This window comes from Eretmochelys imbricata, chromosome 11, assembly GCF_965152235.1.
Source record: "Eretmochelys imbricata isolate rEreImb1 chromosome 11, rEreImb1.hap1, whole genome shotgun sequence".
NCBI classification, from domain to species: Eukaryota; Metazoa; Chordata; order Testudines; family Cheloniidae; genus Eretmochelys; species Eretmochelys imbricata.
In genome coordinates, this window is record NC_135582.1 from 32118001 (window position 1) to 32144441 (window position 26441).

The following is a 26441-nucleotide window of genomic DNA, read 5'->3' on the forward strand; positions in this document are numbered from 1 at the left end:
CTGGCCAGAGGAAAACTCCTCTCACCTGTAAAGGGTTAAGAAGCTAAAGGTAACCTCGCTGGCACCTGACCAAAATGACCAATGAGGAGATACTTTCAAGATACTTTCAAAAGCTGGGAGGAGGGAGAGAAACAAGGGGTCTGTGTCTGTCGGTATGCTGCTTTTGCTGGGGATAGAACAGGAATGGAGTCTTAGAACTTTTAGTAAGTAATCTAGCTAGGTATGTGTTAGATTATGATTTCTTTAAATGGCTGAGAAAAGAACTGTGCTGAATAGAATGACTATTTCTGTCTGTGTGTCTTTTTTGTAACTTAAGGTTTTGCCTAGAGGGATTCTTTATGTTTTGAATCTAATTACCCTGTAAGGTATCTAATACCCTGATTTTACAGAGGTGATTCCTTTACCTCTATTTACTTCTATTTCTATTAAAAGTCTTCTTGTAAGAAAACTGAATGCTTTTTCATTGTTCTCAGATCCAAGGGTTTGGGTCTGTGGTCACCTATGCAAAAAGGATTTTTACCAAACCTTTCCCAGGACGTGGGATGCAAGGGTTGGGAGGATTTTGGGGGGAAAGACGTGTCCAAACTACGTTTCCCAGTAAACCCGGTTAGAGTTTGGTGGTGGCAGTGGATATTCCAAGGACCAAGGATAAAATTAATTTGTACCTTGGGGAAGTTTTAACCTAAGCTAGTAAAAGTAAGCTTAGGAGGTTTTCATGCAGGTCCCCACATCTGTACCCTAGAGTTCAGAGTGGGGGAGGAACCTTGACATCCTCTTTGTGTATTAAGAATAGATAGCATCCAATTTACCTTTTCCTATACCATTAATTGCTTTGTGTGCCTTTGTCACTTTTCTATATTGCATCGCTAAGACAAACAGTTCTCACTCTTCAATGTCTTTTCATGTGGAAGTCTCTTATTTTTGTCTCCCATCTCTGGACCCCTTCCATCTCAGATAAATTTTTAATAAATAGGGTGACCAATATTGAACCCATATTCTGTGGGAGAGTGTCATAAACATACAGCTACGGGTAGCATAAAATCCCTCCTGAGCAGCTGTATTGAATCTTTACCTGTAAGGGGTTAAGAGGCTCAAATAACCTGGTTGGCATCTGACCAAAAGGACCAATAAGGAAAGAAGATACTTTCAAATTGGAGGATGGGGGTGGGGGGGGGGGGAAGGTTTTGTTTGTGCTCTCTTTGTTTGTTCCCTCTCTGGATGGAGAGAGAGACCAGGCGGGTAAAACATCTCCTGAAAACATACCTGAAATGACTCATCTAAAATTACAGAAATTGTAAGTAAGGGCAATGAAATACGTTAGATTATCTTTTTTTAGCTTGTGAATTTTAACTATGCTAAGAGGTAATTTCATTCCTGTTTTGTAACTGGGAAGCAGAGTCAGAGGGGAATCCTCTGTGTTTTAAATCTTTTTATTTACCCTGTAAAGTTACCTTCCATTCTGATTTTACAGGTGTGATTCTTTTACTGTTTTCTTTATAATAAAATTCTTCTTTTAAGAAACTGATTGATTTTCAGTGTTCTAAAAACCATGGGGTTTGGTCTGTGCTCACATTGTAACCAATTGGTTGGTATATTATTCCCAAGGCTCCCCAGGTGAGGGGGGTTGGGGGAATATTTTGGGGAAATAGGGACTCCAGGTGACCCTTTTCTTGAATTTTTGTCTAAATCACTTGGTGGTGGCAGCAATACCGTCCAAGGACAAGGAAAGGATTTGGGGAAGTTTTTAACCTAAACTGGTAGAAATAAGCTTAGGGGGTCTTTCATGTGGGTCCCCACATCTGTACCCCAGAGTTCAGAGTGGGTAGGGAACCCTGACAGAGAGTGTGTACCATTGGTTTATGTAATGGCATTGTAAAGTCTTCAGTGTTCTTTTCTTGTTCCATTCTTTCCACAACCTAATATATAATCTACAAATTGAGCAGAATTTTTCTTTGGCCTGTCTCTTGTTATATGTTTGTACAGTGCTTAACACAGCAGAACCTGGATTTTGATTGAGGTCTTCAAGCACTGTTAGGAATACAAATAGTGAATCATAATAACCACTGCAGAATGATGTCCATGTCTGTTTTCTGAGTGGTTACTGTAAATTTAGGATCTAGTCTGTTGTATGAGTAGTTCATATTATTCCTTCCATTGTGCATTACCCTGTGATTGTTGACACTGAATTTCATCTGCCATTATGCTGCCCACTCATCTAGCTTTCTTAGGTCCCTCTGAAGTTCTTAATCTAAATAATCTCATCTGCATATTTTTTCACCTCACTGTTCGCCTTTTTCAGATCATTAATAAAAATATTTAAAACACTGGTCCTAATGCAGATTCTGGGAGCACCTCACTGTTAACCTGTTGCCATGAAGTTCAGGGCTGCCAAAAATAAAATTTGGCACCTCTTGATCTAATTTAGACTCTTGCATTTTGAATATATTGGAACTGTATAATTTGTCATTTTGTTTAACATGTATTGGTAGAGGATATTATCTTGATTTTTAAAAAAACAAAACAATCTATTCTACATATTTACTAGACATTTTCATGTAGATGTAGGTGATTTTTTGAATACAGCATTCAAAAGATGAGCTCTGAACGCTAGTTATAAGTAAGCCTAACTTTCTCTAATGGTGCTTGTTTAAAATTATATATTTATGGAATATGTTACAAATAATAGGATTGCCATGAAAAACTAAAATAAAAAACATATTAAAATGTATGCTAAATCTGCATGGAAAATATGTCTTGGTTGCGAAACACAGGGTGCTCAGTGTTATTACAGCATATAATGTAGGTTGTCACAAATTCTTTTGTATTTAAAACAAATAAACTACTTGATCTGTTTGGTATTATATTTACACATACTTTAGGCCCCTCTACACTGCTAGAGCTGTGTAAAGGGGGCCTTACTATAGACAAGAACCAGGTCCATATTTTCTAATCTCAGGCCATGTTGATGTGTGGGCTGCAAATTTTAAATCAGGAATCAGATGCTGCAAATTCAGGGACGTAGTCACATAGTTTATGGTAGCTTCCAAATCTGTATTTTAGCTCTGTTTACAGGGGAATATGTCTTTTGGATTCCAAATATGTTTGAAATATAATTCTTCTTTTCTTAAATATTAAAAGCAAACCCAAATAGCAACTGTTTATATAGACACAAAAATAAATTGTGCTTTACTGCAAAGTAGTATTACTCAATAAACTATCACTCCTTTCCAGTTGTGCTGACTTCATCAATGTTGCTGCATAAACAAATTATTATTTTTTTGTACCTAAAAGGAGACTAAGGACTTTACAGAAACAAGTGGAAATGCACAAAAATTTCTGCCCCACAATGCCTTACAATGCTAAATTACAAAAAGTGAGGGTAACAGAGTGGAGGGGAGTCAGATGGAGGACAGGGCCTACAGCAGTAACTAAGTAAGTAAACTAAACAAAGACAAGCAAGTTTCCAAACACTAAATATGTTAATGCCAAATGGAAAATGACAAGACTAATGGAGAGAAACAGCAATTTTCTGTTTTCTAAATTATGGCACTTATGAAAAACACTACTGAAATAATTTGCTTTTTTTTTTTTAAGTGTTCAGAAAGAATTTCAGGATGCAAATGAATTTCTCGTATGGGAAAATTTTATGTCTCTCTCCAGCCAATGATCTGTAGGCATATTTGTAATGTACATTTAATTGCTTCACAGTTTTCCCCATGGCTATTATTTTGCAAATTTTAGCTAAATGAAGATGCAACATCACTGGTAAAACTGTTGTGTCTAGGTTCAATGGATCTGGTCCTTTGGTTCCACCAATAAGTGCTCATACTTTCAGATCCTGAGATCCTAAATTCAATCCCCACAGCAAACACACCAAGAGTATATTGTAGGATTCTGTTTTTCTCTTTATATGCATCAGATTTACATATGTAACATACTCCCCTGTAAAAAGGACAATGCATTCCATGATAATTGTGGTGAGATAAGGCTTTACTAAAGTGCCATTTAAGGACTCTTAATTCATCTTTGGAAATATTTAAAATGCTGATTTCAGAAATAGTTTATTTATTTATTTATTTATTTGCTTATTTAACATTTATCCTGCAGTAGCACCTAGAGGACTTGGTCAGTTCCCAGCCCCATAATCCTAGGCACTCTACTAACACCATAACCATGAAGACACTCCCTGCATCAGTCTTTCCTGTCCAAAAAACTGAAGAATAAAAAGGGCACTGCGAAACTCAAACAGCTTAATGGGACTAAATTGGGGGGCCCAGATAATCTTCATCCAAGAATATTAAAGGAATTGGCACAAGAAATTGCAACCCCATTAGCAAGAATTTTTAATGAATCTGTAAACTCAGGGGTTGTACCGTATGATTGGAGAATTGCTAACATAGTTCCTATTTTTAAGAAAGGGAAAAAACGTGATCTGGGTAATTATAGGCCTGTTAGTTTGACATCTGTAGTATGCAAGGTCTTGGAAAAAATTTTGAAGGAGAAGGTAGTTAAGGACATTGAAGTCAATGGTAAATGGGACAAAATACAACATGGTTTTACAAAAGGTAGATTGTGCCAAACCAACCTGATCTCCTTCTTTGAGAAAGTAACAGATTTAGACAAAGGAAACGCAGTGGATCTAATTTACCTAGATTTTAGTAAGGCATTTGATACCGTGCCACATGGGGAATTATTAGTTAAATTGGATAAGATAGGTATCAGTAGGAAAATTGAAAGGTGGATAAGGAATTGGTTAAAGGGGAGACTACAACGGGTCCATCTTGAAAAGTGAGCTGTCAGGCTGGAGGGAGGTTACCAGTGGAGTTCCTCAAGGATCGGTTTTGGGACTAATCTTATTTAATCTTTTTATTACTGACCTTGGCACAAAAAGTGGGAGTGTGCTAATAAAGTTTGCGGATGATACAAAGCTGGGAGGTATTGCCAATTTAGAGAAGGACAGGGATATCCTACAGGAGGATCTGGATGACCTTGTAAACTGGAGTAATAGTAATAGGATGAAATTTAATAGTGAGAAGTGTAAGGTCATGCATTTAGGGATTAATAACAAGAATTTTAGTTATAAGCTAGGGACGCATCAATTAGCAGTAACAGAGGAGGAAAAGGACCTTGGAGTATTGGTTGATCATAGGATGACTATGAGCCGCCAATGTGATATGGCTGTGAAAAAAGCTAATGCGGTCTTGGGATGCATCAGGAGAGGTATTTCCAGTAGGGATAAGAAGGTTTTAGTACCGTTACACAAGGCAGTGGTGAGACCTCACCTGGAATACTGTGTGCAGTTCTGATCTCCCATGTTTAAGAAGGATGAATTCAAACTGGAACAGGTACAGAGAAGGGCTACTAGGATGATCCGAGGAATGGAAAACTTGTCTTATGAAAGGAGACTCAGGGCTTGTTTAGCCTAACTAAAAGAAGGTTGAGGGGAGATATGATTGCTCTCTATAAATATATCAGAGGTATAAATACCGGAGAGGGAGAGGAATTATTTAAGCTCAGTACCAATGTGGACACAAGAACAAATGGATATAAACTGGCCACTAGGAAATTTAGACTAGAAATTAGACTAAGGTTTTTAACCATCAGAGGAGTGAAGTTTTGGAATAGCCTTCCAAGGGAAACAGTGGGGGCAAAAGATCTATCTGGCTTTAAGATTAAACTCGATAAGTTTATGGAGGAGATGGTATGATGGCATAACATGGTTTTGGTAATTAAATATTCATGGTAAATAGGCCCAATAGCCTGTGATGGGCTATTAGATGGGGTAAGATCCGAGTTACCCAGGAAAGAATTTTCTGTAGTATCTGGCTGATGAATCTTATGCTCATAATCTTAATGAATAATCTTTAAGAATCTTAAACCCATATGCTCAGGGTTTAGCTGATCGCCATATTTGGGGTCGGGAAGGAATTTTCCTCCAGGGCAGATTGGAAGAGGCCCTGGAGGTTTTTCACCTTCCTCTGTAGCATGGGGCACGGGTCACTTGCTGGAGGATTCTCTGCTCCTTGAAGTCTTTAAACTACGATTTGAGGACTTCAATAGTACAGATATAGGTGTGAGGTTTTTTTGTAGGAGTGGTGGGTGAAATTCTGTGGCCTGCGTTGTGCAGGAGGTCAGACTAGATGATCATAATGGTTCCTTCTGACCTAAATATCTATGAATCAGTTGACAAATATTCAAGTGAAAAACATGGGTAACGTTTTAATAAAAAACTGAAGAAAGGTAAGACCCCATTATATTGTACTTTTCATGTTTTGGCACTTAGCCAAAACTTTTCATGTTTTGCAAACATTTTGATGTATATTACAGGTTCTAGAGCTGAATATATGACATTCTATTGGGAGATGCTCTACAGCAAGAATTTGAAAGCATAAAAAGCACTATATTATTTAAAATGTATTCTTGTAGATGTGATGTTTAAAATGAAAATTAAAGGATAGATGAAGTGATACATTCATTCTTAATAGTCACATAACAAATTCTGACTGACAGTAACCCTCTATAAGCAACAAACCCAAGTCCATGTGAATATTGAGTATCTGACATAGCAAAGCCATGTCCTAATGAGAAAAGCCTAACCAAGGAATAAAAAAGTCTCTTGCCCTATATTTGCAAGTGCTTCAAAAGCCATCTCCATACCTGCCCTCCCTCAAGGTGATAAGTCACCCCTGTGCTAGGCTTCAGTCAATCCACAGGCCAAGAACTGGTCTTGAAATTCCCAGACCAGGTATATAAGCCTCACAGAAGAAAAGCAGGTCAGTGTCTCTCTGGGGCTTGGAACTCACTCCTGCCTGATGGTGGCAATGGACTCCTCAAGCCTTAGACTGCTCCAGTCTTGCTCTTCCTCCAGCCCTGATCCTAGTCCTGCTCCAGCTCTTCTCTTGCTGCTGTCCTGCTCCTAGTCCTGCTCCAGCCTCACTCCAACCCCACGTGGACTCCTGAATCCAGCATCGATCACTAGGCCTGACTGCTGCAGCTCCGACCACTAGGCATGACCATCTCCATCACAGTTCCTGACGCTTCCACTGAGAGCCCCAACTTCCACATGGGACCTAAACACTGTCCTCCTACAGCTTATGGAGCCTCCTTTCAAATCATTATCAGAGTACGTATACCACCTCACCATCAAGGTGGTCTTCTTGTGGCCATCATGTCAGCAGGGAGAGTCAGTAAGCTCTAGGCCCTGATGGCCAACACACCATACGTGTTCTTCCATAGGAACACAGTGTGATGAAACCGCACCCTATGTTCATCCCTTAAGCGGTCTCAGAATTCCACCTGACAAGTATTCTTACCAAAGCTGCACTCTTCACCAGGAGAAAAGAAGCTTCATGCCCTGGATGTTTCCAGGGTCCTGCTCCACTATCTCAACAGGATCAAAACTTTCAGACTCTCCCTGCCGTTTTGAAGCTGTATCTGCTACATCGAAAGGCCAAGCTATCTTGTCCTAAAGACTCTTGAAGTGGATCATGGTGTATTTCCATGTGCCGTAAGTTGGTTCAGGTCTCTCTCGCTGATCAGCAAGGCTCACTCTACCAGGGTGACATCTTTAACCAGTTTCAGATATGTACCATGCCCTGAGGTCTGTAAAACAAACATGTGGAGCAACCCACTGACCATTAAGAACTATGGCCTTGACATGGCTGCCACGGCAGATGCCAAATATGGAAGAGCAGGGCTTCAGTCTCCGACTGATACAGCTGAGACTTCTTACTCCCACCATCGGGGTGGGGGTGGGGTACTGTTTGCCATATAGTGGAATCTACACTGACACATAATTGAAGAATGAATGGTTACTTACTCTACAATAATTGTGGTTCTTCAAGATGTTTAGTCAGTGTAGATCCCATGACCTGCCCTCTGTCTCCACTTTTCTGAGTCCTCAGCAACACAGGGTTTGAACTGTAAGGGAATTGAGGGAGGGTCATGGCTTCCCTGTCCTTTATTTCCTCCTATGGAAGCACAGTGGACACTGCTAGCCAAAAAAGAAAGTGACTCGGACTCATGAGGTGTATGTATATCTCTAGTGGGATCCACAATGACTACAACATCTCGAAGAACCACAGTTACTGTAGAGTAAGTAATATGTTTCTTCCTGGCTCATGTATCAACACGAGCAATCATACCTCTCTACCTTAAAGCTTGGCAATATGAGACAAGCCATCAAAACGTGTGACAAATGACCAGTGTGATACCTGTTTTTTCATATTGCTCCATAAGCAACAGATTATGTTTAAGTATAAAATCTCTTTTTAAGGATTCTTTTTAAGACTTCTCCCATTGACACAGCTACTGCCTCTCGGGGAGGTAGAGAACCTATGCCAATGTGCGAACGACCCCCATCAGCAGAGGTAGCGTCTTCACTGTAGTGCTGTACTGGTTCAGCAGTGCCACTGCAGTGTTTTATGTGCAGACAAGCCCTTAAATTCTCCCAAATCCTGCAAATGCAGAGAACCCAGCTATCCAGGTACTCATCGAGGGGAGCGGGGGGAATCACTTTCATGAACTTGTGTATACAAGGGTCCAGCTTTCCATATTAAGCTTTTTTCACCCTCACCCATCACCACAATATGATCAGTGCAATCCCAATAAATAGGGCTGAAGCTGCCTTAATCTCCAGTAGGAAAATTAGAGATCCTGATAGGTGGGATGTATTCTGATGTTTAGGGAGATATTAGGATTATGACACTGATAGCTACAATGTCTGTCATTCTGAATAACTTCTTTATATTTCTTAGAGTTTTGATGAAGGCAAGTGTTGGAGTGTAGGCTGAGGACAATGAATGATACAGAACTCAATAAATCCACGTGAGTGTGTACAGTAAAGAGCAAATGCATGAAGAAAGGTTAGATTTCAGCATTCAGTCCTGGATAATACAAATCTGTTCACCCTGCACATGTGTATTAGACTAAACTCAATCACAATTTTAATGTGGATTTTCATGTTTGTTCTTATGAAAATCATTTTTAATGTTTGCACTCAAATACAGCTGTAAAGTTTAGTTTGCAGGCTAAAAGCCAGCAGGGCTGACGACAGTTTACTTTGCTGACTTGTACATTTTTGTGTCTAGGCACAAAGTCTACATGAAGAAACACTCTGAACTTGTGCATAAACCCATAGGTCATATTCAGAATTGAAATACCCTTAATTTTTATTTAAAGTTAAAGGACTCAGTTCCTTGGCTGTGGAAAAACTATTCAGGGTAATTATTTTTGAAGCGAGATAGCAGTGTACTTTACATGTTGTTAGAGTAAGGGGGCTTTAAACAAATGAGTTGGAATTGGGGTAGAGATGGGAATTGCAAGCAGGGGAAGGAGTGTTTGTGAAAAGAGCAGTACATTCACCCTTTCTGACAGTTAAGCTCATGTAGCAGTGGTGGTGTAAGGTGACTGATTGTCATATCTAAATTCAGGTATACCCAACCTTTTTATCCCAATTTAATTCTGGCATAATGCTGCCTTTCAGGCAACATGAAATGTCTACAAGATCTCAGATAGCCTGTTGAAGGTCTGGGTATGTTAGACCACTTCTTTCTTCACAGCCTTTATAGAAAATGTGGTACAGTGTAAATAAAGATGTAAGGCAAGTGAGCAGCTTGAGTAAACATTTTAACCTAAACTTCTATTATTGTACCATCAAATGACTGAAAAGAATACCTGGCAATCTTCCTTCCCAGATCACTCCTTAGCTGTAATCTTACATGCTAAATTTCAGTCTAATAAATTTTTTTGGCATTTTGTAAAATAATAAAAGTAAGGGTTAACACAACATTGGCTTCTATACCTCCAAGAAGTACAAGAAATTACTTGCTGTGGATTGATGGACTAGTAGTTAAAAAAAAGCAGATACTAGCTATAGAGTAGCTTTTCATCTTCTTGAGTTCCAGATTTGAATCCTGGTTTTGGTTAAACTTGGTTCTAATTATAGTTCCCATTTGTGTCACAAAACACAAGTTGGCACAGTTGAGCATGAATGGCAGTATTTCTTCACAGAAGAACCCAGAAAGGTCCTGTATACACGCTTACTTTGAAATATGATAATCAGCTAGCTTTCTCAATTCAAACTGAGTTGCTGAGATTTTTGTTATGTAATGTGGCAGAGATGATGAGATGTAAAGGAAAAAAGAGGGCCAATTTAGAAAGTAACATGATGTAACAGAAATATTCTGAGCAGCTTTCCATTTTCCTGGTTTTCTAGAATATTATGGAAAACTGATGTTAGGGAGAGTCCTTTTTGTCTTCAAGCATAAGGGTATTTTGGAATATTTTGCAATACTCTACTAAATATATCATTTGCATTGACTGTTTTTAAAAGATTGTCAGTTGTACCTAGTGTGTGGAAATACTTTTATTTTGCATAAATTCTTCTAATGAAATACACATATATGCCAGTCTGAATTTCTCATCCACCTGCAAATGCGATAGTATTCAAATATATATTAACATCTGAAAATGTTAATGTGGCAGGGAGAAGAGTTTAAATGATCATAAATAAATTCACAATGTGAAGGAATGTACAATACTGATAACATACTTATCTGGTGAGACTTTATTTCACAGGTCGTGTAGATCCTTTAGCATCTAAAATTGTTTTGTCTGTCTTAACCTTCAAAAATATGCATATTCAGTTATATAACTAGTGTTTTACTTTTCATGATCATGTGCTAGACATCAAAAAAACTGCTTTGGAAAATGTTACATAGAATATATCCACTAAAATTGTCATCAGCCTTTGTTAGTTGTAATTTATTTCAATATAGTGTCCTTCATACAGAATCTTGCAAAATGTTTTACAACATTATATTGAAGATGTCACACCTCAGGTATGCAGTGTATATCACAAGTCATGCACTTATGAATCCTGTTGCAGATAGGTTTAATGCCACTTCGTGTTGTGAAATACCTAGAGGAATTTCCTTTGATTAATACAATAGAGTATAGCTAAAAATGATTCTGAATGTTAAATTGTGCAGAATAAAAAGCACTACATTAGTAACATTTACTTGAGAAGCATCTGAGGTTTTTTCTTTTTAGTCTTTGCTGGTTTTTGGATAGTTTCATATTAAGAAAAAATGTTTAGTTTATAAATCCAAAATAGCTCCCTTTTTAACTTTAGTGATAAAGGAAATAAATATAACTTTCTTTTTCCTTTTTCTGTAGCTCTACTGAGAAGTCATTTCCTTGGAGATCAGCAGGTACAATCTTTTTCTATGTAAACTTTTCATCTCATGTTTTAAAAAAGCAATTTATTTTCCTAGCATTCTCTCATAATTTACTACCTGTTCTAAAATAAACTGAATATTAACCTTGATAGCACAAATACTATGTATCTGTTGAAAGTATCTTGTGCAAAGTAGTGTTTTTATTCTATACTTTTGTTTACAGTGTGTTACCTTTTGTTTTTGTAAAGTGTATTCCAATTAGAATATTTATAATTTTGTCTGTATGGTAGTTTCTTGTGCCTTTGAATTTTCTTGAGAGAAAAGTGAAACTATAAGAGAAGCTTTTTTTGTATATTGGGTCTCGTCTGCAATTATTCCATTATGTACTGTAGAGATTTACTCTTCATAGCTGATAATGTCTGTGACAATTATACCATGATGTCTAAGTTTGAAGAGTGTTTGTTTTTCTTTTTGCAGCTCCTCCCTGTTTAGGCAAAGGCAAAATTGTCAAAATAATCTTTTTTTTTTCTATTCACTTTCTTCAGTGCATATGGGAGCTTCCCTTCCTAAAACAAAGAAAGTTAGTCCTGTGGTGTGTTGTATTCTGCTTCTTATCAATCTTAGACAGTGAAAGTGGGTGGAAATCTACATAGATTTTAAAATCAGAAGATTATAGATTATAATGATCGAATCTGACTTCCTGCATAAAACAGTCTTTTAGGGTTCCCCCCCCATTCTGAACTCTGGGGTACAGCTGTGAGGACCCGCATGAAAGACCCCCTATTTTACCAGCTTAGGTTAAAACTTCCCTAAGGCACAAATTCCTTTCCTTGTCCTTGGACAGTATTGCTGCCACCACCAAGTGTTTTTACACAAAATTTCAGGGAAGGGTCACTTGGAATCCCTATACCCCCAAAATATCCCCCCAAACCCCTTCACCCCCTTTCCTGGGGAGGCTTGAGAATAATATACCAACCAGTTGGTTCGCAATGTGAGCACAGAACATACCTTTTGTCTTTAGGACACTGAAAATCAATCAGGCTCTTAAAAGAAGAACTTTATAAAGAAAAAGTAAAAGAATCACACCTGCAAAATCAGGATGGAAGGTAACTTTACAGGGTAAATAAAAAGATTTAAAACAGAGGATTCCCCTCTGGCTCATCTTCACAGTTACAAAAATAGGAATAAAGCTACCTCTGTAGCATAGGAAAATTCACAAGCCAAAACAAAAGATAACTTAACGCATTTTCTTGCCTGCTTACAATTTCTGTGGTTTTAGATCTATTATTCCAGGTATATTTGCAGGAGATGTTGTAACTGCTTGATCTCCCGCTCTGTCTGGAGAGGGAACGACAAAGAGAGCCACGAACAAATTTTCTCCCTTCCCTCCTCCCAGGTTTGAAAGTATCTTCTTTCCTCATTGGTCCTTCTGGTCAGGTGCCAACTAGGTTATCTGAGCTTCTTAACCCCTTACAGGTAAAGCAATTTAGTACAGCTGCCAAGGAGAGATTTTATGCTACCCTTCTCTTTATATTTATGACACAGCCAATAAAATTTCAATAAGTAATTCCTCCATCAAACTCAATAATTTATCACTGAAGAGGCAGTCCCTACCCTGAAGAGTTCACAATCTAAACAGACAAGACAGAATGAGAAAAGAAATGTGCACAAGAGATTTATTTGCTTGAGGACAGTGTCAAAGCCAGGGTCAGAACCCAAATCTCCTGACTCACAGTCCAGTGCCCTTTGCACTAGTTCATGCTGCCTCTAATTACAGGTTTATATCTTAAGCACAGTTGTTGGTGAAATAAAATTCCAATTATAGTTTCAGTTAGACATTGGTGCCAGTTTAATAACTGCCTTGCTGCATTTTTTTTTTTTTTTTTTTTAAGAACCACTTCTGTAGATCAGGGATTCCTTTACTTCCTATAGAATGTGAAAGTAGACCCACCCTTTTCCAGTTTCTGCTGTAGAAAGAATCCAGTTTTAGGATTCAGAAATTTAGATTTAGAAATTTGATTATTTATTCAGGCTACATCATGGTTAGGGGATAAACTGCACTTCAGAGTTCTTTTAGTCTCTCTCAAGTGCACCCTGTTGGGTAACTGGCCTGGCTTCCTGCACATCAGTCTGGGTGGAACTCCAGGTCCAATCACTCAAACTGAATCTCTAGGCTGCAGTCCGTCTGTTTTTCAGCCATGTTAACACAACAGGCCCAGTGGAGTTTGGCACCTATATGAGTTTCCCCTCAGGAGCCTGTGACAGTATAAATGTGTAGTGAGACAAAGAGCTCTTCAAAACAGGGCATTATTTACTCCTTTACCGAAAGGTATGTAGCACACAAAGAGGTAAAACCAATAAAGGATCTGAACACCTATTCCTGTCACCTAACCCTTAAACTTTCCTTGTAAACTTTGGTATGTTCCATCGAGTGCAGTTACCTCCATCTCTGGGGTGGAATAAACAGTTTGTCCTGCTTGTCTCTGTTTCTCCTTCTTCTTAAGACCAGTATGTTAAGACCAGTTTTAGTATACCGTTTGTTCCTGGGGTTTTGGTGTGGGAAAAATACAACACACCAAACTACCTGGAGCTAGGCACAGGGTATTCCCCCCCAATTATTGGTTTCCTCATTGTTTCCCAAAGGACTCTTGGTACACCTTATCATAGCCCCTTATCTTTGTTATTGTTTCATTTCCAGTTGGTTTCTCCCTTACAGGCTCCTTCATTTTAATACTGCATTCAGGCACGATAATAGTGCACAGGTACGCTGGGGGGCCTATGATATTTATTAAAAAAAAATACGATGCGTAACTGCCTCATTCTCCTCGGGCTGATTTGTCATTATGGCCACCATAGATCCTTTGAACTCAGCCTACCTTTCCTCCCAACATCTTGACATTTGGTGTGGTTGTATTTCACATTTGATGATACGTAATTGGTGAGATAGTAATTCATTTGGCTAAAAGTAACTTACAGTGCCCATCTTGAACCATAAAATTATTTCAACATATTTACAGTAAAAGTGCCTAGACGTTGATTAAATATGCCTAATTCTTCTTTGAGTGATTGCTTATGTCAGTTCCATGTAGGTGTGCGCGCACTGCGTGCACGATCATCAGAAGGATTTTCCCCTAGCGGTACCTGGCGGGTCGGCTGTGGAGCCCCCTGGAGTGGTGCCTTCATGGCCATCTATATAGGTCCTTGCTGACCCGCCGCCTCTTCAGTTCCTTCTTACCACCTGTGATGGTCATTGGAGCAGTTCTCTCTTCCGTTAGCAAGTGATTCCCTAGTGGTCAGTGCCACACAAGAAAAAGAGGGCTGACAGGGTGCGCTCCCCTACTAGAGCAGCAGAGCATATGGGCACCAGTGGGGTGCGTCCTGCATTGGGACGCCTAGACGGGTGCCATCGACTCTGGCCTTTCGGGCAGGTCCGTTGAGTCCGGCTCCAGTGGACTCCCTGGTGCAGGAAGATTTGGAGGAGGACTTGGATGCTCCCTCAACAGTGGACATGTTCGAGGCAGCCAGGAACTGATTGCCATGACAGTCCCCCGCTCCACTGGCCTGTGCGCCGGCATCAGTTCGGCATAGGGGCAAGCCTACTATGATGCAGTGCCGATTACCTTCGCCACGGTACTGCTCCCTGGTTTAACTTTCTTTAGTAAACCCAGGAGGCAAGCCTAGCAGTCTCGTCAATCAAGATGCACCTGGCTGCTATTTCTCTTTCCACCCGGGTGCAGCGGGGCAGTCACTATTTACTAACCCCATGGTTGGACATTTCCTTAAAGGGCTAGACAGGCTGTACCCCTAGGTGCGGCTACCGGTCCCTCCATGGGACCTTAACCTGGTCCTCTCAAGGCTGATGGGGGGGCCCTCCTTTTGAACCCTCTAGCAACTTGGTCTCTGCTTTACCTCTCTTGGAAAGTGGCATTTCTCGTGGCTATAACTTCAGCCAGAAGTGTGTGAGCTCAAAGCTTTAATGTCTGAGCCCCCTTATACAGTGATTTTATAAGGATACGGTGCAGTTGCAGCCACACCCAGCCTTTCTCCCTAAAAGTAGTCTCACAATTTCATGTAAATCAGCACATCTTCCTACCAGTGTTGTTCCCAAAGCCTCATACTAATGACAGGGAACACGTGCTCCATTCCCTAGATGTTAGACAGGCCCTGGCTTTTTACATTGAGCGGACAAAGCTGTTTAGGAAGTTGACACAACTCTTCATCACCATTGCTGAAAGAATGAAGGGCCTGCCAATCTCATATCCACAAATCTCATCTTAGATCACACCCTGTATCAGGACGTGCTGTGACCTAGCAAAGATACCAGCCCCAGCATTGACGGTGCACTCCACAAGAGCGCAAGGTTCATCTGTAGCAGTCCTAGTGCAGGTCCCTGTTCAGGATACCTAGTGCAGGGTGTCGACGTGATCATCTGTTCACACCTTTACATCGTGGTACGCCATCACACAGCAGGCTAGAGGTGATGCCTCATTTGGTAGAGCAGTGCTGCAATCTGGAACTTGGTGAACTTCGACCCCTCCTCTGGGGACTGCTTGGGAGTCACCTACTTGGAATTGACATGAGTCATCACTTGAAGAAGAAAAAATGGTTACCTACCTTCCATAACTGTTGTTCTTCGAGATGTGTTGCTCATTTCCGTTCCAAGACCCACCCGTCTCCCCTCTGTCAGAGTATCCAGCAAGAAGGAACTGAAGAGGCGGTAGGTCGGCTGGGACCTTTATACACAGCCATGAAGGCGTCACTCCAGGGGGCTCCACAGCTGACCTGATGGGTACCAGTAGGGGAAAAACCTTCTGACGATAGTGCACTTGGTGCGCACACACCTACTTCAAATGGACATGAGCAACACACCTTGAAGAACAACAGTTACGGTAGGTAGGTAACCAACCAGTTTTTGTCTATAAAATAGTAATAATTGAATATGCTTCCATGTTTTTCTAATCTTCCTTGCAATAAATTCAGTCTTGTGTGTGTGAGACATTAAAATCACCATGGTGACAGTTGTAATGCCAGAAGTGTGAAATCAAGATTTTATTACGTAATTTAAAGGTAAATTGACTTTGGTTTGTTTTTCCTTACTGTGATAGGTTTTCAGGAAGCAATTTACCAATGGGACAAAGTTAGACAATGATTTCAAAAACAGTTACCTGCCACAAGATCATTTCAGAAAATATACCTAAAGAACATATGTTGTTTGTTCTGTTTTTTCCCTATGCTGAAGATAGGAAAAAATATTGTGTGAAATTATTGCAAGACCTTTGCCTCCTGGGTTTACTAAAGAAAGTTAAACCAGGCATTGAGACATCACAGAATATAATTTCTTATGAAGTGAACAAAGTAACCTTTTCCCTTCCTTTGGTTTATACTTAATTATAAGACCCTCGGACTTCCCTTTTTTTTTTTTATGCCCTTTCTCAGGTTGGGTGCTAATAAGCAGGGCATAAAATGAGGAAAATGGGCTTGACTTTTTCTCACAGTACTTCTCACAAGATGTGTCCCTCTCAACTCTGAATTAAGATTGTGGTCCTTTCCCTCTTTTTTCCTTTTCTAGATTAGATTTAAGATTTTAGTATTTACACCACTGTAATTAGTTTAAACTGTAGTCCTGGTAATCAGTTTGTCTGCCTAGGTGACTTGTGGAAGGCATATTATATTAAAAACAAACCAAAAAACAAAGCTGATACTCGCTACAGCCTATTTTGTTTTTTCAATTATTTTTATGGAACATGGAAGTGCTTATGGGCATTCTTAGAACACTTTTTAAGGGATAGCAAATATGTTTCTAACCTTGTTCCACTCAGTACATCAGAATCCAACTTTTAGTGACTTCTGTGGTCTGGCAAGAAGTTGGATATGGTTTTATATGAACATTCATATATATCTCCCCCAGTTTAAGGTGAGGATGAAGAAGATGAGATAAGTGAAAAGCTGAATTTACCAGAACTTAAAATTGGAGGAAGGTTTAAGTTTTGTCCTGTGGAATATCTGAAAGATTTTAAAGTAATCAGAAATTTAACTTTTTCTTCTATTATTCCCTTTCATATTTTCTGTTATTAATATTTTATCCCATTTTGTTTGTTTATCTAATGTTCCAGTATCTCTTCATAGCTGAAAAAGGAGATGTCACTTAATAGGTTTCATTCTTTGTCCTGTCCTCATCTCCTCCTCTGTGTTCCACACACACACGCACATCTTAGTCATCTCTTTGCCTCCTCAGTTTTCTCATGTAGCAAATTTCTTCTCAGTCATTGTTTGTCTCCATGACTTCTCTTTAAGCAGTTCTGCCCTAGTTTTTCTTCTGTCTTTTTCTATTTTTCTCATCCCTCAAATCTCCTTCCATTTGTATATTTCTTTCCCTTTTTCTGACTTTTTCTCTTCCTCCATGTCCCCGGAGTGAGGGTTGCACTTATCAAAATGGTTTATCCACAGCTGTAATAGCTGGACCATCAGAGAGACTCTAAGTGATCCTTACTTCTATGCCTTGTGCAGGATCCTAGGAATACAGTGCTTCTGCTGCATGGGATTCCCCTAATATTATGCCCAATTTAAAATCTCACTGAAGCTGAGGACTCAGGAGGATGCTGCCCGCATCCTTCTATATTGTGCGGCTGATAGTGTTTGTTAAATAGGGATCATGGAGAGCAGTGGTCCCCAAACTGTGGGGTACGCCCCCTGAGGGAGGGGGGGAGAAATATTCTGGGGGAGGGGCGGCAGGGCGCAGGCCAGCCCCAGCCCCCACGGGGGGCTGGAGGGAGCTCCACCCAACCCCACTCTGTCCCCAGTTCTGCTCTTGCCCTGGCCCCACCTTCACCGCAGGCACAGCTCCAGCATCGACCAGCAGTTCCCGGCCCTGCTCCCAGCTGCAGTTCTGCTCCTGGCCATAGCCAGCCGCGTAGCCAGGTGGAGGGAACAAGGGGAGCGATCCAAAAAAAAGACGCCACCCACTGCAGCTCTTTTACTCACCCGGCGCTCCGGCGGTGGGCCCTCACTCACTCCGGGTGTCTTCGGCGGCACTGGAAGCTCCCGCCGCCAAGGTGCCACTGAAGACCCGGAGCGAGTGAAGGTCCCGCCGCTGGCGCCTTTTTTTTTTTTCGTTGCTCCCCCTGTTCCCTCAATAGGGGAAAATTTAAAAGGTGCCAAGACATTGACAAGGCGCCACTTGTGCTCAGTGGGGGAGCGGCCACTGCCCCGCTCCCCCCTTAGCTATGCTACTGGCCACAGCCCCAACCACGACTGCACTCCTTGCAGTGGCCCCAGCCCCGTTCCTGGCTCCTGGACACAGCAATGGCCCCGCTCCCAGCCGCAGCCCTGGCTCCTGGCCACAGCGCTCAAGAGGGGCATGACTGAAAAAGTTTGGGGACCACTGATCTAGAGCAATTGCTGAGCCTGAGTAATAATGGAAAAAATATATATTACAACAAATTGTATCATTTACTTATAATGTAAATTGATGTAAAAATCTTATTTAATATTGTTTACTTTTAAATTGAAGCAATAATAGCACTATGGTAGATTTTGCTTTCTTATATTTTTACTATTAAGCTTTATTTTGAAGACTTGTCAGCACAGGATGCTTTACAAACAGAGACCTGAAAAAAAATACCGAAGTTAAAGATAAATGAGAACGCCACCTTAAATCATTTTTTCTTTTTTCCTCTGAAGTTAGTAATTTACAACAGAGAAAGACATCAGCACATGATAAGATGTGAACTAAAATAAAAACTCTTTATGCACCAGTACAACTGTACAGAATTTATAACAGAGATATAACATGAAGTATGTTGCTTTGCAGATACTCATAAATAGAATATTAGATCAGCAATCATGTATAAAAAGCTGTTGAGGACTTTGGTTCTCATGATTTATGGTAACACAAAAAGCTAGAGAGGGAACAAACCATTTTATTGTGCATTCCTATCAACACCCAGAACTCCTTTCAAAGCCTTATGGATCTTCCAGTTTTTATCACAACTGTCAGTGTTTTCTAGGTGAGGAATGTGGGACTGATGCCAAGTGTTGATTCTGAACCCCATCATAGTAATGCCTGTGTATCACTGCACAAGCTCTTCATTCTTCCTCTGTGTCTCCTCAGATAGTGAAGATTATTGTTGTCAATTGAAATTGATTTAGTTCAGTCCATTGATATTATATAGGTGGCACCCCTTGTATTGTTCTGTGACAAAAAGAAATTAAAATTAAAGATTAAAGTGGGTAAGTTAGAGGCTAATGTACAATCATTTAAATGTAGCGTTCTATCCATGCAAACTTATTACTCAAGGCTGTTAATAATATTGATCTCTCATAATCAGTCATCCAGACAATGTTGAAAGAGCTGTAGGAGGGAGACATTTCAACATCCATATATTATCCTATATTCTGTGCAACATTCATGTTAAATGATTAGATGTAATAGTACTTCATGTCAATTCTACTTATAACATGGTCATAATAGTTGCTATAGTGAATTGATTGCAATGTCATAATAACCCAGTTGTTTCTGACCTAAAAATGTTCTTCTGTCAAGTAATTGTGTTGATTGGCTAACCAATCCTGTGAATTTGTCAGCAGTTAGTGGGAAATTTTAATTGTTTTTAATCTATAATTTGAAAGATATTAAACACTTCCTGCTCATAGAGGCAAATTAGGGAGTACAGTTTGTAATGTGAATTTTCTTTTATGTTTGCTTGCACAATTATTGAGGCATTTGATATTTTATTTAGATCTACATGCCAGTAAAACTCAATGTGTTTCTTTTTTGCTTCATAGGTTTAGGCACAAATAAACTGTGCCTGTGTTTTAGAGTTGTCATTTGAAGCACATTGTAATAGCAGTTGCTTTCATAACTAATCTGTTTTTCATCCTGAGTACCACCAGTTTAACATACCTGATTAGTCCTTTACCAGGGTTTGGGAGAAGTTTCATTACCTTTAGCTGGCACATAGAATTTTGATTTTTTTTTAAAGGAAATTAAAATATTCTAGCACTCCCTCCTCGTCTCTGCCACCTCAGTCTCCAGGCCCAAACTTTGGCTCACTTTAAAGATTTACTTCTTATCAATGCTCCTGTGCCAGTGAATGCCTCTGAAAGAAAATCTTTTGACCATGTGGACTTTCTCAACTACAAACTTGTTCTCTCCTGTAGTTCTGCTATATTCCTTGCTAAACAGCATTTATCCAGACTTAGAGTCCCCGTCCACAATCGTAGACTCTTACTAGATACCTCATTCTTAAAACTCTTTCCTGACTTCTGCTTCTCAGGGCTCTATCTCTGGTTCCCCTATCTTGGTGATCTCACACGGTTATGATTCACCTATCATTTCTACACTGATTACTGACATTTCTGTTTCTCTCCATCCTAATGCACCTCTATTTGCCATCAATGTTAACATGATGCTTAATCTTTCCTCCAGAACCCCACTCATCCCTCCATTTTCTGTTGCAGTTGAACACACATCAACTTTGTCCCTGTATCCTAAAACCGTAAACTAGGGGTCACCTTCAATTTGTCCTGCACATCTAGGCTATGTCCAGAACTTGCCTTTTTTCCTCTGTAGTATTTCTAAAATCTTTCTTTCTGTGCTGCCAGCCAAAACTCTCATCGGAGCCCTTATCTCTTGTCATGATTACTGTACCTGCTTCCTCTCCAACCTCCTTGAGACTCATATTGGCCCCTCCAAATTATTCAGAACACAGCTACTGAGACCATCCTCTTCATCCATTGCTCTGACATTACCTGTTCCATTGAATTCCTCCACTGGCCTATCCTGATTCACCACATTAAGTTCTAGTTCCTTCAAGACCCTTCAGATTGTGCTCTACCACTTGTCTTGCATTGCTTTTTATATCATATTTCCCCACTTCCTTGTCTTTTCCACCAATGATTCCAGCCTTGTCTGCCCTTCTGTCAGCTACATGTGCATTTGCACACACACTCCTCTTCGTGCTGTCTTCTGCAGTTCTTTTTAGGAATGGGAAGACCTCCCTCTACTTATCTCTAAGATCACTAAATTATCTTCCCTTCCAGCTCTCATCTCAAGATCCACCTCTGATGTGACACTTATAAGAAATCAATAAATTAATGATAGCTCAATAGAAGAGCAAATGGGCATATTTTCTCTGTTTATAATTTGTGTGTGTGTGTGTATAGAACTGTATCCTTCGCTTTCCCATCTTTATGCCCCTTATCTTAGAATCATAAGCTCTTCATGGCAGTGAACAGCAACTTTGTTTGTCCAGCACTCAAACAAGGCCCCAGTCCTTGAGGTGCTATTGCAATATAAATATTTAATAATAAAATAACAAATTATGACCTCATGCTAGGTGTGAGGAGGCGAGATATACACTGCTGTATTTGGCAAAATTAACATGAATTTTCCCCACAGTAGTTAATCCTGTATTTTCATTGGCTTTCTTAGCAATCCTCATGGAAATGCCTTTCACAAAACCAATCTTCAATAAAGTAGACAGTTGGATAATAGCACAGAAAAAAAGTGTTGCTTCAGACATGGCACCAAGATGGTGAGGTCCTTCCAAACCAAGAATCTAGCTACTGCAGTAAAATAGGAAGGAGAGGTCCTTGTTTCATATTGTATGCAGCTTCTGTACTAATACCACTATCCAGATGGAAATTGTTCTTTGAATAGTGGCTTTCTGTTTTGTGTTTTTATTTGAAGTTTATACATTTTTAACAAACTACAGTATGAGACAAAATAAAGTGATAAAATAGCATGTCAAAATACCTTAAAGATTTTATCAGGCTACCTTTAAAAAAAAAAAAAAAAGAACAAAGATCAAATATCATCTACTGTATTTCCGAATAACCTGTAGCCTTACAAGACATAGGTCCAAACCTATATATATCTATAGATATATATATCCAGAATATTCATAGGATCCTAAGATGGCCTTTTCAGAGATAGTCTTCAGAGTTACGGCTTGGGATACCAGAAGTAAGAGAAACAAGATTACTGAAGTACTGAACAAACAAACTAATTTTAAAATGTAATGGTACTGATAATATAGTAGGCATTATGCACTTAGCCACAGTCAGGGTCTTTGATTTTGAGATTATTTTCTTGGGGAGGATCTTGTATAGGGTACTAGGGATAACCCACAGTATTTGAAAAATGCCAAGAGATTTTCTTTTGCTTTGTTTTATTTTTAATTTCTTACTAGAGAGCTAACGTTGATGGTTTAATATTCCTTTTTCAGGCTTGTACCTCTAATAAATCAGAACCCCTTTAATACTATGTATTTAATGTAGTTCTGGGAAAGAGGCTAAGTCATGCTGCATTTAAACAAACAAACCATCTTCAAAATAGTAGAGCAGTCTTTGCTGAGAAAAGTTAATACTTCTATTTCACTACCTAACCCTTTAACATTTTATGACCATCCTGTTATTTTGTGATGTATGCCATTACAGTAAACGTTTGAAATATCCTTCTCTCTTAAAGATTTGATGATGAATTGGAAGGGTAGGTTTAAAAATAGCAGTTATTAGACTTTTATCTTCAAGATTCATATTGGAACTCTTTGAAGACATAAACAATTACATAAACAATCATTTCTTTTGAAATGAGTGAAAATCACACTGTCCCCACCTTTGTTCTGTTACATTGAATAGAAACCTACTGTATGTGAATCCACATTTCTGCAAAGTGTCAACATTATCATAGTGACTTTCATTGCCTTTATTTTCAATTTATCTGAAAAATTCTTGAAAGACAAACCAGTTTCGATTCCACAAGATCACATTCTGGAATCCTTTATCACATAATCATATGAAACATAATTTCCTTTGATATTTGTTGAGAGAGATGACTCTTTATGGTTCCTTTTATTAGAGCTGAAGAATTTTTAAGCAATGAGAACCTTTATTTTAAAATACCTTTCCTAAATCATAGAAATTGCCATGTCAAACCTGATCCTTTGTCAATTTAGTCAGATATCTGGTCTCTGACAGTATCTATAATAGATACTTCAGAGGAAAATGTTTAAAAACCCCAATTCTCTCAATTACAGAATAACATGCCAATATGGGAAATTTTGTCTTAATCCCCACAGAGGCTGGTTCATGCCCTGAAGGATGAAGGTTTTTATCGCTCCATCACTGTGCTTTTTAAAATATCCAACATTTCTTTGACTGAATCCTGCTATGTTCCTGGCCTCAATGACAGTTTGTGACTGAGTTCCAAAGGTTAATTATTCATTACGTTTAAAACCAATAAAAGGTTTTTAAAAAAAATGTTGCCATTCATTGAAATTGAAAGTACCCTTGTTCTTGTGTTATGAGACAGTGTAAATAGGAGAGCCCAATTTACTTTAATCGTTAAGTCTAATATTGTCACTTTAATCTACTTTTTAAACCAAGGGTTCTCAAACTTCATTGCACCGCGACCCCCTTCTGACAACAAGAATTATTACACAACCTGAGCCCAGGGCTTGGGCTTTGGTCCCAGATAGTAGGGTTCGGGCTTTGGCTTTAGCCCCAGGGCCCAGCAAGCCTAAGCCAGCCCTGGCAACCCCATTAAAATGGGTTCGGGACTTTAGAACCCCTGTTCTAAACTGGTTTCAGAGTAGCAGCCATGTTAGTCTGTATTCACAAAAAGAAAAGGAGTACTTGTGGCACCTTAGAGACTAACAAATTTATTTGAGCATAAGCTTTCGTGAGCTACAGTTCACTTCATCGGATGCATTCACTGGAAAATACAGTGGGGAGATTTATATACACAGAGAACATGAAACAATGGGTGTTACCATACACACTGTAACAAAAGTGATCAGGTAAGGTGAGCTATTACCAGCAGGAGAGCGGGGTGGGGAGGAACCTTTTGTAGTGATAATCAAGGTGGGCCATTTCCAGCAGTTGACAAGAACATCTGAGGAACAGTGGGGAGTGTGGGGGGGATAAACATGGGGAAATAGTTTTACTTTGTGTAATGACCCATCCACTCCCAGTCTTTATTCAAGCCTAAGTTAATTGTATCCAGTTTGAAAATTAATTCCAATTCAGCAGTCTCTCGTTGGAATCTGTTTTTGAAGTTTTTTTGTTGAAGTATTGCCACTTTTAGGTCTGTAATCGAGTGACTAGAGAGATTGAAGTGTTCTCTAACTGGCTTTTGAATGTTATAATTCTTGACGTCTGATTTGTGTCCATTTATTCTTTTATGTAGAGACTGTCCAGTTTGACCAATGTACATGTCGAGGTTCCTTCCCCACTCTGAACTCTAGGGTACAGATGTGGGGACCTGCTTGAAAACCTCCTAAGCTTACTTTTACCAGCTTAGGTTAAAACTTCCCCAAGGTGCAAACTATTTTGCCCTTTGCCCTTGGACTTCTGCTGCCACCACCAAACGTTTAACCGGGTTACTGGGAAAGAGTTGTTTGGAAACGTCTTTCCCCCCAAAATCCTCCCAACCCTTGCACCCCACTTCCTGGGAAAGGTTTGGTAAAAATCCTCACCAATTTGCATAGGTGACCACAGACCCAAACCCTTGGATCTTAAGAACAATGAAAAAGCATTGCCACGTACATTGGTGTTCATGTAGCAAAGGCCTAGCAAAGGAATTTCTTAACTACAGTCACTTTACTCTTAAGCACTAGAGAGTTACAGATCTTTGCAAAGTAATAAAAGTCCTGAGCTCCACCCACCGCCTGACCCTGGCTCCTAACACTGATCTCCCCCTTCTTTGAATCTGCATTCTTGTTAGCATTTAGTGGCTAGGCATAGTTCTTCCTTCCTGCCTGCCTTCTGTCTCTCCAGCCCAGTCATCTTGCATGTGGCAATGGATTTGTCCTCTGCCCCAAGAAACACTTTTCCTTAAATATAGTCTCCAGGTCGAGGAAACTCCAGCCCCTTCTCCCGGTCAGGCTTGTGTGTAGAGTGTAGATTGTTTCATGGTTATGGGCTGGTAATTGAGTCAATGCCCTCAATTATTGTCTTGATGATGACTTCTGAGATCATCCTTCAAGGAGATGTCAAGCACCTTTCCTGGGCAGGGTGCCTTTTTGGAATACCTCATACAAACCTTGCCTTGTGCAAGGTTCAACATGGGTTTAGCCCATAATACCAAATGGAGGTTACAGTACAACATGGAGATCACAGTGGTTTGACCTCGACATATCCCACTCTGTCACAGAAGTTGTCTGCATCTTGGTTGCCAGCCTCATGAATGGCTGGATGCCCAATGTTTCAGAAACCATATTCAAAGGTAAAAAATGTCCCTCTTATTTGACACCCCATTACACATTTAAACTTCATCAACATTTGTTTCTGGTCTTAAAAAAACTTTTAGATAATGAAAGAAAAGCATCCAATATTTTGGGAGAAATCATGTTTATTGAATGTAAAATATTCATTGACATCTTGAAGCCATTCAGCAACCATCTTAAATTAAATTAATCTAAAGGGGTTGCTGGCATCTTGTAAAATCCATTTATTGGAAGCAAAATCACTTCTGAAGGAATGAAAACATACTACTTGAAACTTGTTATTCGAAATATATCTGCAGAGATTGTTTTGTCTTTAAAATACAAAACAGTAAAACTGATCCCAGAAGAGGAACTAGTGATTGTCTCAGCATCTAATAGCTGCTCTATAAAACAGAATAAATTTGGGTTTTGGTGTAACTATAGACGTTTATTTATGTCGGAATGGATACCCCCTTGTAGATGTGAGCACCCTCTCCACTTTGCCTGTCACTTAATGGAGCCATGTTAATACCAAGTTTAGAGGAGGGTGCATTCTTTACTTTTTTGGCAGGAGAGAATATTGTTATAATGATAACTGATCACATGAGTGAAAAGTCGGGGCAAAAATAGTAGATCTACAGAACAAAAGTCTTATGCTGCTCAAAACGGGAAGTATAATCTTGTCATGCAAATAGAATTTAAAAAAAACAAGGTGATGTAATGAAGGAATTATTTGCAGGGATAGTGTAAGGATGAAATTACACACACCTTTTCTTTATGTATTAAAGTCAGTGTAATTCTTACATAACATAGATTTCCAAAACTAAAAGTTTTACTGCTCTATTTTCTTGTTAAAATACTAAAATCAATACTAGTAACACATCTTTTGTGAAGCACCATTCAATGACAACAGCTTGTGTGCTCAGAGGAAAATAGACACAATAAGGAAAGTTGTTCAAGGATTGTTTCAGATTTCTCATTGATTTCTGATAGGCAGTGTGGTTCTGATCTGAAATGTAACTAAAAATATAGTCATGGGTTTCCATGTTTGTGG

The 26441-nt window shown here is 39.4% G+C and overlaps 1 protein-coding gene across 6 annotated transcripts in view; it reads left to right on the top strand.

Annotated features, from left to right (window-relative positions):
- The window catches only part of PKP4 (plakophilin 4), a 176147-nt gene that overhangs the window by 60318 nt on the left and 89388 nt on the right, over positions 1–26441 (top strand). For all 6 annotated transcript variants that reach the window (XM_077829636.1, XM_077829638.1, XM_077829634.1 and 3 more), the window contains exon 3: positions 11179–11213. In XM_077829636.1, coding sequence (XP_077685762.1) covers positions 11179–11213 — 35 coding nt within the window. The remainder of the gene's footprint in view (positions 1–11178; positions 11214–26441) is intronic.